General features: G+C 39.0%; 1 protein-coding gene across 5 annotated transcripts in view; it reads left to right on the top strand.

Moving 5' to 3' along the window:
* The window catches only part of grik2 (glutamate receptor, ionotropic, kainate 2), a 318,702-nt gene that overhangs the window by 74,542 nt on the left and 223,102 nt on the right, over positions 1-21,058 (top strand). For all 5 annotated transcript variants that reach the window (XM_019354545.2, XM_025911373.1, XM_005459403.4 and 2 more), the window contains exons 3-4: positions 2,904-3,071; positions 5,260-5,517. In XM_019354545.2, coding sequence (XP_019210090.1) covers positions 2,904-3,071; positions 5,260-5,517 — 426 coding nt within the window. The remainder of the gene's footprint in view (positions 1-2,903; positions 3,072-5,259; positions 5,518-21,058) is intronic.

A 21,058-nucleotide genomic window follows, 5' to 3' on the forward strand; every position in this document is an offset into this window, starting at 1 on the left:
TCGCTTTTACAAGAAAACTACAATGTTTTGCTGATTGGGTGAAGAGTTTTCTTATTTGTGTGTAGAGTTTTGCAAAAATAGCCAATAGTTACAAAAAATGTGCTCAAGCCATCAGAATAAACTGTAAAATGTAATGTCTTCTCCTCAGCCATCGTGGTTACTGAGTTTTTAGGAGATCAGCAGCCATCGTGACTAACAGTGACATTTTGGTACTTAGGCTGTAACATCTGCTTGCTGGATCAATTTAAGATTAGCTTCATAACAGTCTACACATGTGTACAGATTCCACCAAAGAAGCATCACAAACCCAGACACATTGAGGTGGTCATAAAACAGCAAATGTAACACCCGTGAAACTGAAAAAACAAACTTTAATATACAAAGTGGCTTCTTTTAGCTTTTTAAAGACAGAATATCTAACACAAGAATAATGTTATTTTCTTATTATGCTTATATTATCTCCTACATAACATCATTACAACTGCCTTCAACAATCTTAAAATCCTTAGATTCTCCACATGTATTTGATACAGTCTGTGTAGATGATGCCTCTCATTTTGGTAGCCTGTAAATGTCTCCCTTTACTCTCATTCTAACCACCAACCAAAAACAACAACAGTGTCAGCATAGTCTTAAATGTGTTTTGACCACAAACAGCAGCACTGGGCCACACTGTAATGCAGTATTATTTACAAGTAACATGTAAGTAGTTAGCTCATGTATTACTGTGATCGATATATCATGTTTGCTGACTTACTGGAACGATACAAAGAGAATATACTTTGAGTATAGCCCAACTAAATGTATGCAAAGAAAACTTTATTGCATGACACTGTTGATGAGCGCATACATGATTTCTTACTGAGTTATGATTGTTAAAGGCAAAAAGCCCCACTGTGATCCCAGGAAACTGATGAATTTATGTTGAGAAGTTTGGAAAAGAACTAATCCTGATTCCAACAACAACATTCGTTTCAGGAGAATCATTCATAGTGGCAAATGTATGGTGTGTGAAAATTCCAAGCACTCGGTTTTCCAATTATAGTACATCCTGCTTAACTGATGCTTATTAATTCTTTCAAACTCATTATAGCATGTAAAGTAGAGCTCCCTCATGAGATGAATACTAATGTAAGTTTCTCAACAGTTCAGCTGTTGTCAGACGTCTTTCAGCTTTGAGGTTTGCTTTATATTCCTGCACCTAAACAGAATAAATCCCCTTTGATAAAGAGCATTTCTAAATATTTCAATCACTGTAACAGACTCAGTGTATTTGCTGGTGACAAGTGTGTGTGCAGTACTTGTACTGCGATGTGTGTGGATTATGTCCAGACTCGAGGAGAGCTCTGCAGTCAAGTGCTTGTAGTTGGAGTAAATAAAGCATGGAGTCGGGGTTCCTTCTGACTGACACTAAGCCAGCGGGGTCAGGCCGTAGGGCTACCCCAAACAAAAAACCTCAACACTTCTCTTACCATTGCTCTTCACTGCTCGCCAAAGGCTTGATTGATTGATTCACTGACCAATCAGAGTTCACTGATCACAGAAACCCTTACCCCCAGCTCTCTAGGCCTTCTCTTAGTCCATTCATCTGCTGCCTGTCAGACGTATTCACTTGGGGACTGTAGCTGTGAGTGCTCACACTTTTACAATAACCTCCTCTGGCTTTCTGAAGAAAATCCTTTAGAGTTTCAATTGGAGGGCATTAAAGTTTTTACTTTAACGTCTGCTCTGGATCAGATTGCTTTTGCAGTAATAATGGATTTTTCCTAGTGTAAAACCCATAAAAATGGGATTTTTAAACATGATGCATTATTTTTGAGCTGATTCAGAGCTGTCATAGACATGTCAGAAACAGACTGCTGAAATAAACAAACATGTTTTGGAGTCATATAAAAATGTCTGGTCCTTATAACTCCACATCTGACCTGGTAACAGAGAGATCATCAGTCACATGACTTCCTACTCTGCTTGTGCCAAAAGATCATTCTTCACAACTCTGTGTTAAATTGGTGAAAAATGCAACTCTGTGGCAGGTTGTTTTCCACAGCATCAGTCAGACGTAGGCTTTAAATGTGACTCACAGATAGTTAGCAGGCATAGTTTCTAAGGACCTTGTGGCTTATCTCATTGAAGCCTTCAGCCTTGCCCACCTTCTCTTAACCTGGTCAGAGAGGAGGAAGCAGGTGGAAGAGCAAAATCGTCTGTCTAAGGAGAGGAGGCCGTAAGGCAATGAACTGAACTGATGACTTGTTTCTAAGTATTTTTATCAAGTCTCAATTACATCAGTTTTGACTTTAATAGTGGAACAGTTTTTGCCTCTGTAAGACTGTGGTGCTTTTATTGTGGTTATCAAGTAGTTTCATCAGAGTTAAAGTTACTGCTCAGAGGATCACGCCTGAACCAACAAACATGGTTCCCTTTAAAACATGCTACACTCAGAAACGTGGTAGAAAGCACTCGTTTATGACGGTCAGTAGCTCAACACGAGCTTGGTCTCTCACAGAGACATCTTTGAGTTGACCAAAGAGGTAAAGTGTGTGAGTGTAGATATTTGGTATGTTTGTGTCCTGGGACTTAGATTTACCTGATATGTGGAATGATTCAGAAGTAGTTGCTATATTCTGCCAAAAGCAGAAACCACAGGGCACAGTACTGTTATCTAATTGATATGGCGGTTAACCTTTAATAAGATGAAAGTCTTTTTGATTGTTGAATCTTTGTTTCTCATCTGGTAAAATTAGCCAAAAAGCCATTCACTTATTTTCTATGTATTTATTTTTTGTTAGTTGAACAGAAGTCTCATGTTCCTTTGGGATTAATAAAGTATTTCTGATTCTGATTCTGATATTATTGATGACTGTTGCATCTTTTCAGTTACTGATTGTATGCCTCTTTGTTTGCAGGGGGGATATTTGAGTCCATTGAAAGCGGCCCATCAGGTGCGGAGGAACTCGCCTTTAAGTTTGCTTTAAACACAATCAACAGAAACAGAACTCTGCTTCCAAACACCACACTCACCTATGACATCCAAAGGATAAACATCTATGACAGTTTCGAAGCCTCCAGGAAAGGTATTTGCTTGCTTGTGATTGTGTGTGCATATATATAAATATATATGTAGTCACTGTTTCAGGCCCGTGAGCTGAGCTGAACTCGTTTAGGTTGTGACAGTTATAATCAGGCGAGGGAGAAATGGCTGAGCACTACAAATGTAAACAGAGAGAATTGATTGGTTCCAGGTAATGACTCAGCGGCAGTAATTCAAAGACCTGCTTGGTCCCCAGAGACAGCCAATAAAGTGCTATAATCTATCAGTTTTCTGTGTGCATCAGGCTGACATTTCAAGTCTCTTATCAATTATGGGCCATTATATCCTGTCTTAGTGATTTACTCAACTCCCTTTTATTAAATAAGGTAATCAGAGTGCACAGCAAATACAAGGATATGTGTTGTTGGTAAGTCATCAAACTAAAGATCCACCTTTAAACCTATGATAGGAGTATATTTAATAGATTTAGACTAGTTGTCAACAGACAAAACTACAGATGAGGACAAAATTATTATCTCATTATGCTATTCACCATTAGCACAAAACACTGCTGTGAAATTATGTGCTTTAACTCTGTAATGCCTAAAGCTTGTAAAAACCAGTTAAATGGGTTCTCTTCCAGTTTACATCCAGTATGAAAACGTCAGCATGGTTTCGATCTGTCCGAGAAAGCATCACGCCAAAAACAAAAGAAATCAGTTTAGACTTGAGGAAAAGAGTTGTTGATGCTCATGAAGCAAAGTTACCAAAAACTGGAGTGCAAACATCAAGAAAATCAAAGAGTCGGTGCAGGATAATCCTGTTAGAGGAAGCCAACGATTTCAAAGACTCTGTAACGAAAACTAGAGAGAGAGATGTCTAAAGACCCCATGACAACTGCCAAGATGATACTTGGGAATGACTTAGTCAAGTTGAAAATTGTTGACTCAAAGAAGAAGAGTCAAGAGCTGCTGCTTATTTATCAAGAAAGAAGGAAGAGGCATATAACCCAAAGAATAGGCCTTAGAATAGTCTAAGGAGCTTAGAAAGAAAAGCGTCTGGACTTCTTTAAGTTGCTTGAAGACGTTTCATCTCTCATCCAAGAAGCTTCTTCAGTTCTAGGGTCAAATGGTGGAGTCCCAGATTTAAGCTCTGTGGGAGTGTCCCCCCTTAAGAGGGACAATGGATCCTCTATTGATCCTCTACCTAATCACATGGGCCAAGGTGTGAAAACGGGTGTAGGTCACAATCAGCCAAGGTTTCGGATGAGCTCATTGTGAAACCTCGCTCCACCCTATCATGTGATTTTCCTAAGGTCAGATGGCCTAGGGTGTGAGTGGGTGTCCCCTCCCACAGAGCTTAAATCTGGGACTCTCCACCAGTTGACCCTAGAACTGAAGAAGCTTCTCGGATGAGAGGTGAAATGTCTTCAAGCAACTTAAAGAAGTCCAGACGCTTTTCTTTCCAAGCTCCTTAGACTACGATGACCTGGATGACTGAGAACCTTCACAGACAACCCAAAGAATACTGTCCCCAGAGTGAAACACAGTGTAGGCATGCTTCAGTGAACCTGGAACTGGGAATTTTGTAATTGAATACTGGGTCTGGTTTGTTGTTTTGTCTTCCCACACTTTAATGATCCAAAACATATGTTGCTGCTAGTGAAGAGCAACTTCTAGAAGACCAAAGTGAATGATATTGACTGACCTGCACGAAGCCCCGACTTGAGTCCTATTGAAAATCTGTCGGATGACTTGAAGACCAAGGTCCATGTCAGAAGACCATCACATCAGGAGGAGTTTGAGAGGTTGCCAAAGAAGATAGGGCTGGGACTGCACATGTTGGAGACTTCCTAAAAACTACACCAAACAACAGCAAGCTGATATCCAGTAAAAATCATGCACACTTGCATTAGGGCGACTAATAATGTTGACCTTGGTAGGTTTTAGTTTTTGTGAAATAATTTTGTTACTGTATGCAAAGCAATATAAAACTAATCCTTTGAAAAATGACATTTTCATAAGAATGAATAATGATGAATTCTAAATAAATAATTTTGTCCTCATCTGTAATGTATGGAAAGCTGACCTGTTCTTTGAACTGTTGTAGCCAGATTAATGGTTATATACATCTACCATGGAGCAGTGGTCTGAGGCAGAACACAGATAAATGTTAACATATTGCATCCAAGCAGCAGCGGGCTAACTAATTTAAATGCTTTGTCTCCCTAGCCTGTGACCAGCTTTCTCTTGGGGTAGCAGCGATTTTCGGTCCCTCTCACAGTTCCTCTGCTAATGCTGTCCAGTCTATTTGTAATGCCCTTGGGGTTCCACACATCCAGACCAAATGGAAGCATCAAGTATCAGACAACAGAGATGTCTTCTACGTGAGCCTTTATCCAGACTTCTCCTCCCTCAGCCGGGCTATCCTGGACTTGGTCCACTTCTTCAAATGGAAGACGGTGACGGTGGTTTATGATGACAGCACTGGTAAGACCGCATACACAGTTCTTGTACTGACAGTTCTTATCATATATAGATTTAAAAAACTTTTATACTTTATAAATGTTTTAATAGAATTTCATGCTAAAATCTTTTCACTAGTTGAAATATAGTCCTTCACAGTATTGAATGTTCACTTTGTGTGTGGGAAGAGGGAAATGGTAGAGTGGTCTACTGTGGAGGTATGGACTTTTATTTTTGTTGCACAAAAGAACAAGAGTAGGATGGTAAAGTCCGAACTGCATCCAGGAAAGAAGCAACCACATCATACTGCTGACAGAAATCCTTTTTTTGCGAGCATCAGCACAGATAGCCTGCTAACACAAAGCATGCTATCTGTGCAGACAGCCTGCTAACACAAAGCATGCTATCTGTGCAGACAGCCTGCTAACACAAAGCATGCTATCTGTGCAGACAGCATGCTAAGACAAAGCTAGGCCCTGATCTGCAGCAGGTTACAAACGATGAGCAGTAAGCTTCCAGGCTCCGTTTCTACGTGTTCATGCTAATAGAAGAATTACTGTGGAAACCACTTTAGAGTGTCTTTGGATTAACTTTGAACTTTGCTTTATGTATATATGTAAAAACTAAAAGAAAGATCCCATATATGTCCTCGTTAGGATAGAGATCTGTGTTAGTCTATGTGACTGTGACCTAATGTTTACCGGTTAACTAATAATTATGAGACAATGCGTTTCAGATCAGTTTAAAAGTAATGTAACAGAGTAAAAAATTACTTTCTTCATTGAAATTAGGCATCACTTCACTTAACTGTAATTAATTAATGTACTGCATTACATTTAAGAAACGTAAGAAATAATGTGTAATACATTACTTTTTTGAGTAACAATCCTGGCACTGATCATTAAAAACTGCTTAAGTTTTGGAAAGTTTTGGAAACATACGTTTTCCACTACAAAATACTTTCATCAAATATTCATTCATTTGTTTAAGTCTTTCAGTGTAATCTAAAAAACAAAAGGTAAATCAAAACTACAGCAGTACTTTCTGTCTCACTTTCACATGTATATAAATGAATGGGACTGAGGTTTTGCCGTGTTGAATTCAGAATTTGCAAGGAAGTAGCTTTTCGGTGAATGAAACCTTGTTCAGACCTTACTATGAGTCCAGTCTAGGTCACCAGATGACAAATAAGCCAGCAGGCTGGGTACATGGACCATATGCCAGAGGTCAGGGTAAGTGCCAGCATGGAGACAGGCTGCCAGGCCTCCCAGAGTTCCATCCAACACACAGGCTGCAACTGAACTGGCCTGGATCGAGGAACTGCAGTGCACGTGTTCAGCTAGTGCATGCTTTGTGGAATCTGAAAGTACAATTCAAACCAGCAGGCACACATGATCAGGGAAATCTGCAAATAGCAGTGTGAAAGACTTTAACAGGGATTTACTGTCCTTACATTTTGTTGTGAATAGTCAGGACTGGATAAGCAGTGGAAGAGGTCAACCACAGACACGTGAAATTTGTAGTGTTAGTCATTCTTTGTATTTGACATTTTTGAATGCACCACTAACAGAACTGGAATTTAATAGATGCTTGAAACAGACACAAGGAGATCTGACTTATTTAAACTCACTAGTCCTTACAAGAAGTGAATATTTTGCAAAAGCCATCCAAAAATCTTAGACAGTTGTCATTTTTATTTTTTGTACACAGTTGGAATGAAGATTTTTTATAGTTCTCTGGATCTGATCAGACCTCTGCTCTGATTTAAGGTGCATGGAGCTCGAACTCTCGAACTACGAGAGGAAGGAAAGCTGTTAAGAATGGTGTGCAGTTAGAGCCATAAGTATTTGGACAACAGGACACATTTTACATTTCATTTTCACCTCTTTACACCACGACAGCAGATTCATATCAATCAAAATATGACTGAAGTGCAGACTTTAAACCTGATTCCAGGGGTTCACAGATGTATTGATTGTTTAGGAATTAGAACAGTTCACACAATCATTTTGTTAAACCCTTTGGATTAATGCTGAAAGTTGAATCACATCTTGACTCAAACTGAAGGATGCTCCTGGCAACTAATTTCTTAGTCGTCTAAACAATTAGACTAACCGACTAGTGTGAAACTAAGAAACACTCAAATCACATCAAAAACAATAAAAAATGACAACTGACTGTGCGGCACCTTGGATCATGCATTGTGAACGCTGCACGTAACCAACAACCAAACCAATGTTAATGTAAATATGACGTGAAAGCATATGATAATAATAATAATAATAATAATAATAATAAACTTTATTTATAAAGCACACTTAAAACCAAGGGTATACCAAGGTGCTTAACAAGTAACATAGAGAATAAAAGGAAGATAATAAAAATAGAAATAGGACCAGAGCAAGTACTCGATATGCAAGCAGATAAAAACAAAAGATGTTAGCTTGTGATTCAAATGTGACAAATAAACATAAAAAAGTGTGTGTTTCATATGTTAGGCTGTGCCCTCTTTATGCCTTCTCCAATTTTGGTGATTAAATGCAGCTGGGCGCAGGTTTAGCTCAGTAGGATGAGCATGTAGTCATATATGGCATCGCTTACAGCGGCCGGCGCGGGTTCGACTACGAACACTGTTAGCTGGCGTTAGCTGAGGTCAGTTCACAGACTGCAGACTATTAGGCCGTTTCTCAATACTCAAGTACGCGAGTCTGTACTCGCGTGTTCACTAGTCAGGACTTCGTAAGTTCACACGGGCGTGACTTACCGAGAACGCAGCGTGATCGCTGGAACGGGATGACATCACAGCTCCATCCCCTCTTAATTTAACTGTGATTAATATTTGCAATGGAAATTACACATGACATAAAAAAATACACATGATGTAGTAGATCTCTTTAAGAAAAAAACACTTTGGCTAAATTCTGTGTCATAATGTCTCATAAGCTTCATACGGTTGATCACAGTCACTACATGACAGAAACACGAGCTTCATCTCTCTAATAAACATGTATGCCTGAATAAAAACAAACAGGTGAGATGTTAGAACGCTTTTATTTTAATTTTAGTAAACACTCAAACCTACAACAGACAGCTGCTGGGGTTTGGAAGAGAACTGAACAATATTTAAAATATAATCTGATCATTTTTGGAGCAGCCTCCAAGTATTGTGTGTGTGTGCAGGTGTGTGTGATGGAGTTTAGGGGTGGGGCTTTGAAACGGATTGATCCCACAACCGCAGTTAATTAAGTTGTAAAGTGGACACAGCTAGTTCATCCTGGGGTTAATACCAGCTTGATTTTCTGTCTCGGTGATGGGAAATGAGATCCTGGGTTGACCTACAAACACCTTTACCTGCTCAGTGTCACCATTTACACAGGTGACTTGATAGTAAATGCAGATAGCCCTGATAGAGGATACTGAGTGCAAACTGAAGCATTGAAGGAGACTGGTTTGAATCGTTGAATAGGTTCCAGCAGGACTGGGTTTTATTTTCTTTCTTGCTGCATTGCTACCTTTCTTGCCTAAAGTACCAAGACAAAGGCAATGTAGCAGAACATTTCTATTCTATATAATCTCACAGATTCTTCCTCAGGAATCCACATCTGCTGTTCTCCACCATGCCTGCTTTCTGGAATGGGACATAAAAGGGGGGGTAAGAAACAATCTCTCTTTGTGTGCTGCTTTTCCACCATGAAGGCGGCAAACAAGCAAATCAATAACAATAATGGCCCTCCTCTAACGGCTCAACTTTGTAATAGCCAAACTGAAATGGCAGCAGCATGTGTTATAGCTCCCCCAGTCAGCCATTACATCCGTACAACAACCAGGAATAGCACTCCTGCAGCTGCTGCTGCTGCAAAGTTTGATTAGGCCATAAGGCACAACAGGCTGCTATATGATATACTGAGGATTTTCTTCTTTCTGCTATTTACAGTATGGGCTAAATAATGCACTTGTAACTAACCAACAGCCAATATTGTTGGTTGGTTAGCAATCATTTATAATGGAGACTGAACAAAATATATTTCACTGTGTGCTATTGTGATGCATCAATGTGCTCCATGGACCAAATGTGTCCCAGCATCAGGTTTAAGGTATTATGACCAACGAGTCATTTTGTCTGTTATTACTACAGAACCTCTTTCTGAAAAAGAGCCTGAGCAGAGTCCAAACATGATTCTAACCATCAAGGTTTCAAGCTCAGTGTGTTACAATGACACAGAAAATGTGATAAAGCTTTCTGTTTGTTCACGCTTGAACTTAGTGAACTCCTAACTGTTAATAGAGCAAGTTCAATAAAGAGATATCATCAGCAGGTACTGAATGTGATTCATTCAATTAAGCTATTTGGCAGCTAGACTCTGATGGCCCATCACAGCAAAACAGAATGCCAGTAGCGACAGGAATTAGGGGAGAATCTCCCGGAGTCTTTACGCTGGTGGAGATGAAGATGGAGCCTGACTAAGATGGGAGAGGCAGAGATGGGGAGGAGCAAGGTGGCACAAAGGCATCTGCAAGGGAAAAGGACAGAAGTACGTGGCGTGGAGGAATGGTAAATGGACTGGTTCTTATATAGCGCTTTGCTACTCTTCTGAGCACTCAAAGCGCTGTACACAATTCACCATTCACACCCATTCACACAAGCACAAGTGCTTTCTAAGTAACACACATTGATACTCCGATGGATGCATCGGAGAGCAATTTGGGGTTAGTATCTTGCCCAAGGATATTGGGCATGCAGACAAGGGAAGCCAGGAATCGAACCACCGATCAGCAGATGACCCGCTCTACCACCTGAGCTACAGCCACCCTGCGGAGGCAGGTTGGACTAGACCGGTGATGTCAGCAATGAGATCGACAGTGTTGAAAGTGGAAGTGATGTAAAGTATAGATTAGCTACCAAACAACCAGAAACCAGACAGATGTGTGACTGCAGATCTTCCTTATTGAAAAACAATCAAGTTGTTAAAAAAAACCTTAACTGACAACGTAATGGAAAATTTGAATGATACACTAAACCTGTGAGGCGTTTCCTACTGAAAGTCTTCTCAACGTCTGTCGTTATCATCAGATTCTGTGTAATGGGTCTGTGTACACTGAATGCTGCTCCGGTCTAAAAGTGTTTGTTTGTTTGTACTGGCTGTTTGAAATGTGAGTATCAAATCTGTGCAGGAAATTGTGACCAGTTGACTCCTTCAACACTGCAATCAGTAGGTAGATGGAACAGATACATCCCCAGTCGCCTCCTAGTCCAGTGATGGAAGGCTGTTAGAATAGATTACTAGCTATTATGAATGGCATGGATTTCAGCAAGAGTGAATGTGTAATAAACAATACAAATACAATGAGCTGTTGATAGTAGAGAAATATTCCTTCTTTGAGTATGCTGTTGGACTGTCATCTTATAACATCTGCTACAGGTAACGCCTCACTGTGCCACTGTGGCAAGTAATTACACCTGTAATCTTTGGAAACAGTACCAACAATAAGATAGAAGACAAAGCTGGACGTGACAGAGCTGAAGGAGTTGAAAGCTACCTGCACTGGCCAAAAAGTAAAACCCACAAAAAGTATGAAAAATACAACCACCCAGATCACACACCCTCTTACTTAGATAACTGGCAGCACGTGTGTGAGCAGTGCAGTGAAAAGTCAATCAACAAGCTGAAAGGGTTTGTTTCACTCAACCAGTTTGAAGAGGAAGATGGATGATATGATAGGATGTGTTGAAGTGTTCCACATGGGTTTTCTAAGGTCAGTAAATCTTGACATGGCAAAAAGAAACAGAGCAAAATAAAGTGCTGATGTTTCGCAATCCCAGCTAGCCATTGTGCACGTACGCATACAGGTCCAAATCCACGTGAACCTGAAATCAGGTGTGGGCCTGCCATCAGCTCTTAGTTGCTTCTGTAGTTACAATTGACACTGACTTTAAACTCAATTGTCCACCATCCATGTGTCAGTTCCTAATAACACACAAAACAGCTCATTGATATTCAATGATGCTGATTGGCAGACTCCTGACTAATCACATCGCAGGAGTGACTTCAGCCTCGTCTCACACATACATGCTACATACATGCTGAGATTTGAGATTATTTAGCAATGTTTGAGACTCTTAATGGGTGAAAGCCTTCAACTCACAGTCCCATATTTATTTGCTGATTTACTGAATAATAATTATGTGAAAACTGACATAGTGAGTGGAGAAGAAGAGTCACAGAGATCTCCTGCTGTTATCCTCCATTCCTCTATAATACATATAGTAACTTATTTGCTCCCATTCTCAAATTTTGTGACAACACCTGGTGTTTATACATGTGATACAATATGTGAAGAGTACAATTACAGAGTTCAGGGAAACAGATACTTTTCTCAACATAAATCATTGACGTCTGGGAAAATAAATCTAGTTTCCAATAATAAATATATTTTTTTTTTCTGTTTTGGCTTCCTCACATTTGCACCCATAGACGTGTTGATGTGGAGGCAGCAGCGGGATGCATGTGCTCTTCCACATTTCTGAAGCTTTGCTTCTGCTTTAATCTTTCTCTAGGTTCTCCAAATGTCATTGAACTTAAATAAGCTGTCCAAAGTGGTGAAGGTCAAAGTGACCTTGATCCTGACTCTCAGCAGCTTAGTGACTCATCAGCCAGTACTCCTATCACACACCACTGTGGATCGGCCGTCTGGAGGAGTTACTTCAACATCTATGTGGCCAATGATGATTGATGGCTCAGCAAAAGGAACTCTTCTTCCTCGTCCTGGGCAATGGAGTAGAAGGAGAGTTGGATGGTGGAAGGGCTGCTCTTTTATAAGGATATTTATCACAGGTGGACCAATCTGTTTTATGCTCGGGAGACTCCCAGACGGCCCCATAATAAATGCTTAGAAGGGATGAAATATTCATGCAGAGTTAAATATGGATCCACAGTCAATACTGATCAGCGCTGACACTCCTCTTTCCTCCCACTCGAGAAATTTTTGCCAGTATTGCCTGCGCATGCAGATTTTTAAAGGCATGAAGGAGGATTCAGCCATGCAGAAGGGAGGGAGAAATATCTCAGTGATGAGGAAGAGTGTTAGAGTGCTGCTGCAACATGTGCTTATGATGAGAAAGTGCAGCAGTCAGGTGTGTCAGCCTGTTTTTATTGGTGTTAACTAACTAACTAACTAACTAACTAACTGTAAAACAGAGAGCTGTGCTAGCAGCAGAAGCTGTTTCTCTCCTCGGACAGCTCAGGCAACACAAAGAGAAGATGCACAAAGACACGTTTAGTCTTGCTCTGTCGTGAGCCTGGAAACACACAGATTAAATGCACAGCACTCCTTAGTTGTCAAACATTTATTGAATCTATAGTGATGTCAGGCTGTAAGGCTGAGCTCCACCTGTCAACATGAATTCGTTATGTTCATACTGTAGCCTCATGTATCCTGCTGTATTCTTCCTAAATGTCTTCTTTCTGCACTGCCTCCTGGCTGACTTAGTAAAGAACTGTAAACTATTATCACTCCTGTAGTTACCATTTAGTCTTAGCTGACAATAACAAGTGATGGAGGAAGAACCAGTGCTTTAGTGAACGTTCACAGGTGATCAATGATCTCAGAGCAGCAGCAGCTTGTCTGGCACTAGTCTCCCGTCAGTTTCCCACCAAGGCCACAAGTTTACTTGCACTGCACCCACTCCAGATGTCATCAGCCCGTTCAGTGGGTGTTATTAGTACTATGGCCTACATCTATGAGCCCCATAGATGTAGGCCACTAGGCGTCTTCTACACCTGCTTGCTGGTCAGAAAGTTTGTTATCATCCATTAAGATGGAGCATCACTAACAGGAGGCTGGGAAGACTCCAGAATCCATTTTCACTGCTTCCTAGTGGATACAGCAGTGTTTACAGGTAAGACCATTTAAATGGAGATTATGATACGTCAGCGAGTGTCAGTGAGCGCTAAAAATGTGATGTTATGTGTTGAGATAGCAGCTTTGAGATGCATTTGTAGATATTGTTACGTGTTGTACGGTGCTAGCTTACAGTTACTGTGCAAAGGTATTGTAGTATACTGTCATACAGTGGTTACTGTCAGGAGAGAAATATTAGTTTCTATCATGACTAAGTTACTAGTTAATTAAAATAGCATTAAAATGGTTGTTTGCAACCTGATTCTGAATAAATATCCTGATTATCTTTCATGCATTTATAGTATGTGCTAGTTCCACTGCTTCATTCAAACTGTATCATATCGGCTCAGGATCAATGTAAAATTAAGTTCTGCTGTCTGAACAAAGTCTGGCTCCTTTAATCCTGCATGACAAACCTCAGGCTGATGTTTATTGGACCTTCTTTCCTGCTGGCACACCTGTCACACCTGAGAGGCAGCTAGAAACTCACAGTAATGTTTACATCATGCAAAGACTGCCAGATTCTGTAATACTGTAAATGATCAGCTGACAATAAACACTTGTTGTCCTCAACAATGTATTTTTGTGACTGATTTATTAATAATTTTTTTGTTGTTAGTTGTTTACTAATGGAGAGAAGATAGATTTAAGAAGAGCAAAGAGAAACACTGTTGCTTTAATACTTTGAGCTGCATCAGCTTACAGTTTGGAGACCTGTGTTCAGTGCTGCATCAATAATCAACATGTCTCCTTCACATGTCATTGTAGTTTTTGCTTTTGTTCTTTCAGAGATGGATTGGAAATTAAAAAGTCTTTAAAAGATTTTTCTCCTCTCCGAACTTCACCTGATGGAGTACAAGCTTTTCCTGACATTCTCAGAAACGACGGTGAGCAACAATCCTTAATATTATTAAGGATTAGTACATATTAGTCATTTATATACCAGCTTTGTATTCATTTTTAAGGTGGTTTCTTCATCCACAGAAGTTTCATTTGTCACTGTGGGACTGCTGTGTCATCTGAAAAACTCATTTCATTCGTTCTCACATGATGTTCTTTTTACTGAAATATTTTAGAGAAATTGATTTCTCTGCCAAAAGGCAAGGCTGCAGTGTTTCCATAGATTACCTCTGTATGAATGTGCTTATTAGAGGAAGGCAAGTGTTTGCCCTTTTTTGTTCCTCAGCTACAGTCAGTGCTATTACAGGCAGGTGGTCAACATTAGGCGAAGACAAGAAGCAAAAGGATTTCCAACAGGCAGCTGCAGTGAGGCCACAGCCACCTTACACTGAAATCAGGAAGCTCAGAAGCTTTTTATGCTAGCTGTTTATTATTATTAAAAAAATATAATATTTATAAATATATGTTTGTAAAGAGAATTTCAGTGGATTTTCTGTGACATGTATCCTGTTAGCCCTGCGATAAACCATCCTGCCTTTGCCCTGTGGAAGCTCGGATAGGCTTCATCCCCCTGCGACCATGAACTGGATACATTGTATTCCAATGATGTAATCTCATCATTTACAAGCTTAAAGTAGCAGTTGTAGTTTTGACCCGACAGCCGTATCCACACTGAACTCAAAAACCACTAACTACAAGACTGTATTTTTAATGTGAATATTTGTTACCTTATTGTGTATTTATTTATTAATTATGTGTAATATTTATCAGTTCTAGGTCTTATTATTACCTCTGCATATAATTCTTATTTATACTATTATTAGGCATTACTGTGCACCATAATCTTGTTGCACATTCTAATATAATGAAAATAAAGTATAAGATAAGATAAGATAAGATAAGATAACCTTTATTAGTCCCACACGTGGGAAATTTGTTTTGTCACAGCAGGAAGTGGACAGTGCAAAAGTATCTTAAGTATTTAATCAAAATGTAAGTAATGACAAATTATAAATTTATAACAATTTATAACAATTTATAACAATTTATAAATTTATAAGCTGACATAAGAAGTAACTGTGTTACATAAACCTGACATTAAAGTATAACTGCATGTTCATTTGTGGACATTTAGTTGAATGTTAGTCAGTGACTCTTATGGCCATTTGCAGTGATATTTATTTTTTCTTCTTCATCTGTTCTGTAAAATTATTTAAAGTGGAATGACTTCAGACCAAATGTTTGCTGTGGTCATATTATAGAGGTATTGCTTACATATCAATCAGATGTTTTATAGTATGCATGTTGTAACATTACAGTATTATTTGCTATATGTAACTCTGGCTATTCAACCTCATTAAACAACACATTCAAGCTGCATGACACACATAAAATGACTAAATCATCTTCTTTTTGCAGTTTATTGTCTTTGAACGGGCAGATAAAGCCCGTGGCCTTCACAACAAGTTGGTGAAGAAATATTTGAGTCCATGCACTGAAAAGGTATCTTTGTTACCATAAGATATTTGGAGTGACAGTTACTAAAAATCAGTGGTTGTGCTTTAGTAAAGTTCACAGTCTAATAGGTCTGCTGTTGATATTTGACACAGAGACAAGCTCATTTGTTCTGAATATAGTTACAATTACATATTTACAAATACATCAAACAGATTTTAAAAGTTCTGATTATATTCTGATTATATCACAGTAGATATCAGGTGATGCGATTTAAGGTTAAGGTCCCGATGAGACATTTACACTAACCAACATCAGTATAACTGTAACATGTTTTTACATTTCTAAGACACATGTATGAATATAAAATATGGAAATGGCAAAGAATGGCAGACCTTAAGCAAAATTAATTGATACAGAAATATACATGCATTATGAAACTTATGTGTGCTCGATAATTGTTTTTCATCTTCTCATGTGACATCCATAACCAAATTGACATAACAGAACCCGAGACACCGCCCAGCCACAAAGTGAACTAACTCATTTAGCTAAAGACACCTCACGCCTAAACTAACCAGCCTGACATTTCTTCCCTCTAACTTAAATGGACGGATGGGTAGAAGTGAAATGACTAGAAACATAAAAACCACTAGTTTCCAGACACACAGTGTTACTTGTACTGTTACTTGTATCGTTTTTGTTTTGTTTTGTTTTAAAATATTTATTCGCTTTACACAAGTTGTGGTCACAATACAAATGAAAACATTGCGATTATACATAGAAATAAAGCACAACATAAAAAGGAAAAGAAAAAGAAAAAACAACAACAACAACAACAAAAACTACATTGTTTATATCTTCATCGTTTCACCTGACTGGTTTCAGCTCAGATATTCTGCTTTTTCTTTTTGGTAGGTCAAAGCAACTCGTGCTGCTTCCATTTTGATGCCACAAAGAAGAAGAAAGCTTCAAAGAAGTGCTGGTCATGGTCGCAGTGCACAGTGTGCTGATATTGGTCAGATACTGCACTGGTTTTCAAAGCAACATTTGTCTTCACCACCACAATCAACAGACTGATCAAAAACTTTGACATATTTGTTGCTGTTTGAAGATATGTGATATTAGTGGTTGACTTTTTAAAATCCTTCCATTTATGCAATTCACTGAAGTGGAGGCCGAATGCATCATGTTGCTTCAAACATGAACGTTTACCTGCAGGAGGTTTGATGAGGCAGATACTGTATACAGATACTGTCAATGAGAGACTTAAATATACACAGCCACCTTTTCATTCCCATTCAACAATCCTAGTTTGATTTCAGTTTACATTAATATTTTTGAACCAAATGTTGGATGTGACTATGATGGACTGGAGACCTGCCCAGGGTGCAGACTGTCCTTCAGTCAAGGATCCCAGGATAGACCACAGCCCAACAACAACAATGACCTGCACTGTCAGTGTTATTCCATCCTGTCAATGTGAGGAGCTGTGATCACAGATCACAGTATGGAAGAAAAGAGGAACAAATAAAGGTCATTTTCATCTCTCACACAGGATTAGGCTTATTACTAATGATGACTTAGACTAATAATTTATGTTAGACTGTGAATTATGCTGTTGTTTTGTTATGCTGCTGTTACAGTAAAATAATAATGATGATTGTAAATAAGTGAAAATCTCATGTTGTTACAGTCCTAATGCCAGTATGATGATTCTTCATAGCTCCTGCTTTGAAACACTGAACTTTACCTCATGAAAGATAAGAATTCAGTGATCAAGAAATCTTTTAAATACACTGTCAGGTTAATTCTGACTATAAAGTCACTGTATAAATATAATTTTCCTTTGTCAAAATGTAGAAACTCACTGTGGGAACAGCTGTGTTATTAAAATTAAAACATCTGTGTCGGCAGCACATTCAATGAGGCTGGGTAGGAGTCAAAAATCCAAGTCTATAGTAGAAAACCTTAGACCTCAGAGAGCACACAGTCAACAATTGTAGCAGCAAACTAAAAATTAAAATCAGTTTCTTCTATCATTTTTCTTCTTTTTTATAAAAACTATGTACAACATGCATCCATCTAGCCATCCATTTTCTCCCCCCTATCTAGGACCAGGTCTCAGGGGCAGCAGCCTCAGCAGAAAAGCCCAGACTTCCCTCTCCCCAGCCACCTCCTCCAGCTGGGAGATGGAAATTAGCGTTTCTGGCTGACTCATCTGGACAGGGACAGTGCGGCAAACTGAAAAGTGAAATAAAATTAAAATCCCAAAATGTAAGGTCTCCAAAACAGGCAAAAGTGAACTTAATACTAGCGCTGGGAATTTAACATATTAATTGTGATTAATTAATTTGAGAAAAATAATTGGTTAAAAAAAATAATGCAATTAATTGGACTTTGCATTCCAAGCAAAAGGGGATCTTTTGTCAATACACGATTTCCTGGTATACCGATTACACTGATGCACACATCAGAGCTACAAAGAATCAGAAGAAAGTGCGTTGCTAGGACTAATCGGAGGCAAATTTCATTTCAAAAGACTACCCAACGGAAGAATTGATAAAAGCGTGGTTTTGTGCAAACTGTGCAAAAAAGGAGTTTGCATATCATTGAAGCATTTCAACCTTATGGTACCATCTAAATGCAAAACATGTTGCACCGAGCACAGAAACTGTAGAAGCTGTTAGCGCCAGCAGTCTGAGTAACAACAAGATGTGTCGGCCAAGGGTGTAGATTTGGTTTTGCCATTGGTGGGGACGGATGATTCAACACTGAACCCTGCCCTGTTTCTTTTTTTTTCCTTTTTGTCTTTGCTTCTTGATAAAAAAAAGGAGAAATATACTTGCCTACATATGCTATTCTACATGCTTTTAAACCATTAAAAATCACAATTCATAGTTTTAGATGTGAATTATATAATGTTAAATTACTATTAAACAAATGACTAAGTATTTTAGACTTTAGTTTACTTCAGCCATATTCCATATAAATCAGGTATCATACAAAAATAAAAATAGCTTCAAACACAGTCATGACAATAAAGAATATGACTTTAAGGACTTAACAACATTACTTCAGTTATAGTGCACCAACATCTCTGATACATTAGCACTAAGGGAACACTGAATGACCTGCTGGTTTTTGTCCATAAAACTACTCATCTAAGATTAGCACAAAGTAAAAGATCTCTCAGCAACATTATGCAACATTTTAGGCACTGTTGCCCCGATCAGCTCAGTGAGCTGTTTATTCTAAACATGAACTGTTACAGCAACAGACATGGACACAACAACTCAATGTCCACTATGTGAAGCAGCCAAACACATGCCTTCTCCTCTCGTTAACTGAGATAAACTGCTGGCATATTTGTTTTACATCTATACTGTCCAGTCTCTCCTGGTGGACATGGCAACACGTTATTCATGGTTACATACAATTTTAGACAGATGTGGGCCAAAGCCTCGCACATACTTGCCAACCTGGAGACCTCAGAGTTAGGGAGACATTCAAAAGGGCTGTTTGGGGGGATATATATATACAAAAAACTTGAATTTTACAATGTTTATTTATCGGATAAAATAAGTTAAATGTCACCGTTATTAGAAACAGAAACAGGCCGGGGGTGTCCAAATTCAGAGGCTGCGTCCACCTGAGGACCAGGTGTTGTGACAAAAAATGATTGTCTGCCAAAACCTGATTGCTTGTATTTAAACTGCTATAAATAACTTGTTGGTCTATAATATGTGTCAAATATATCCCTCATGAATGATATGAAGTCATCTTGGGCAACAAACAACATTCCTGTAACAAGGCAGAAGCCGCAATCAGTTTTTGGCAGTGACTTTTATGTATCCTTTATTTATGCAGTTAAAAAAAATTCTTGTTTACTTTAAAAATGTCTCTCAGTAATCTGGCCAAGAGGACAGCTGAAATTGCAAGAAATGCAAAATTAGTTCTGTAAACATATTTTAAGTGGACCAAAGGGAGCTGATTGATTATAATGTAAGTACAATAACAGAGTTACAAAGATACTTGAGAAACGGGTAATTTTTAAATTTTATATATAACCCCTTTGTAATACCTGTTCACATAAGTCTATTTAGCACCATACGTAACGATATTACACATAAAAAGCACACGCAACCATTGGAAATCACTTTTTGGCACAACACCGGCTCAGATATCCGAAGTTTACACAGCTACATTCTCGCCTGAAAATGTGTTTAAAGTTTATTTTGAGACCCAGAAAGATTAATAAGAGTAATATTAAAACTAAGTAGCTGCAGTGTAGTAGCCATTGGTGGAAACTGGAATTGGCTGGGCCAATCTGGGATATGGTTTTTCAATTTTGTTGTCTGGTTGGAAAATCGGGAGAAATTGGGGAGAATGGTGGCTCCGGGAGACTTTCGGGAGGGGCACTGAAATTCGGGATTCTCCCGGAAAAATCGGGAGGGTTGGCATGTATGACCTAGCCTGTAACGTTATTATGACGGACACATTTTATGAGTGAGCTTGACTTTAAGTGACTTACAAGTTTCTTTGAAAAATACTTTCTTATATCCAGGTTCTTCCTTTGTGCTGCCATCCTCCTCTCCTCCTTGCAGGTCCTCGCAGCGCAGGCTTGCCACTGCTAAAACTAAACAGAGCTCCCTGAAAGGCACAGCCAATCACATTGGCCATATTTGTCACATGAGGTAGGACTCCAGTAGAGAACATAATTTAACTCTTTCTGCACCACTGGGTGAATGAGACGTTGACAGATCGTTTTTTTTCTTTCTATCGGGTTTGTTTTTCTTTACTCGAAGAGATCAAATTATTGGTGGGGACAATTCAATAATCGCTGGATATTGGTGGGGACATGTCCCTTCCGTCCATGCCAAATCTACGCCCTTGGTGTCGGCAGCCCAAACTTGATGAAATGACTGGCTTCAGGACCAAGATTAGTAAGTCAACAATGGACAAACTTACAAATTCTCTCGTAAAATGGATTGCTCTGGACTGTAGACCACTATCAGTGGTAGAAGGTGGGGGGTTAGAAAATGTGCTACAGTTAGCATCTGGTGATCCAACTTTCCAACTGCTGAGCTGAAAGACAAGTAAAATTCAGCAGCCTCATGACACTGAAAAGCAAAATTAGATGCATCACAGACAGCCATGTTAATATGGAAGAACTACACCAAGAGCAAACAAGACTGGGCCAACAGAAAGAGCCACTCATACAGGATGTTTCCACATGGTGGAATTCAACGCTGGATATGTTTTGTTTTTTTTGTCTACTAAAGAATCAAGAGGCTGTTTTTGCTGCTTT

The sequence above is a fragment of the Oreochromis niloticus genome, linkage group LG11 (genome assembly GCF_001858045.2).
Source record: "Oreochromis niloticus isolate F11D_XX linkage group LG11, O_niloticus_UMD_NMBU, whole genome shotgun sequence".
Lineage (NCBI taxonomy): Eukaryota > Metazoa > Chordata > Actinopteri > Cichliformes > Cichlidae > Oreochromis > Oreochromis niloticus.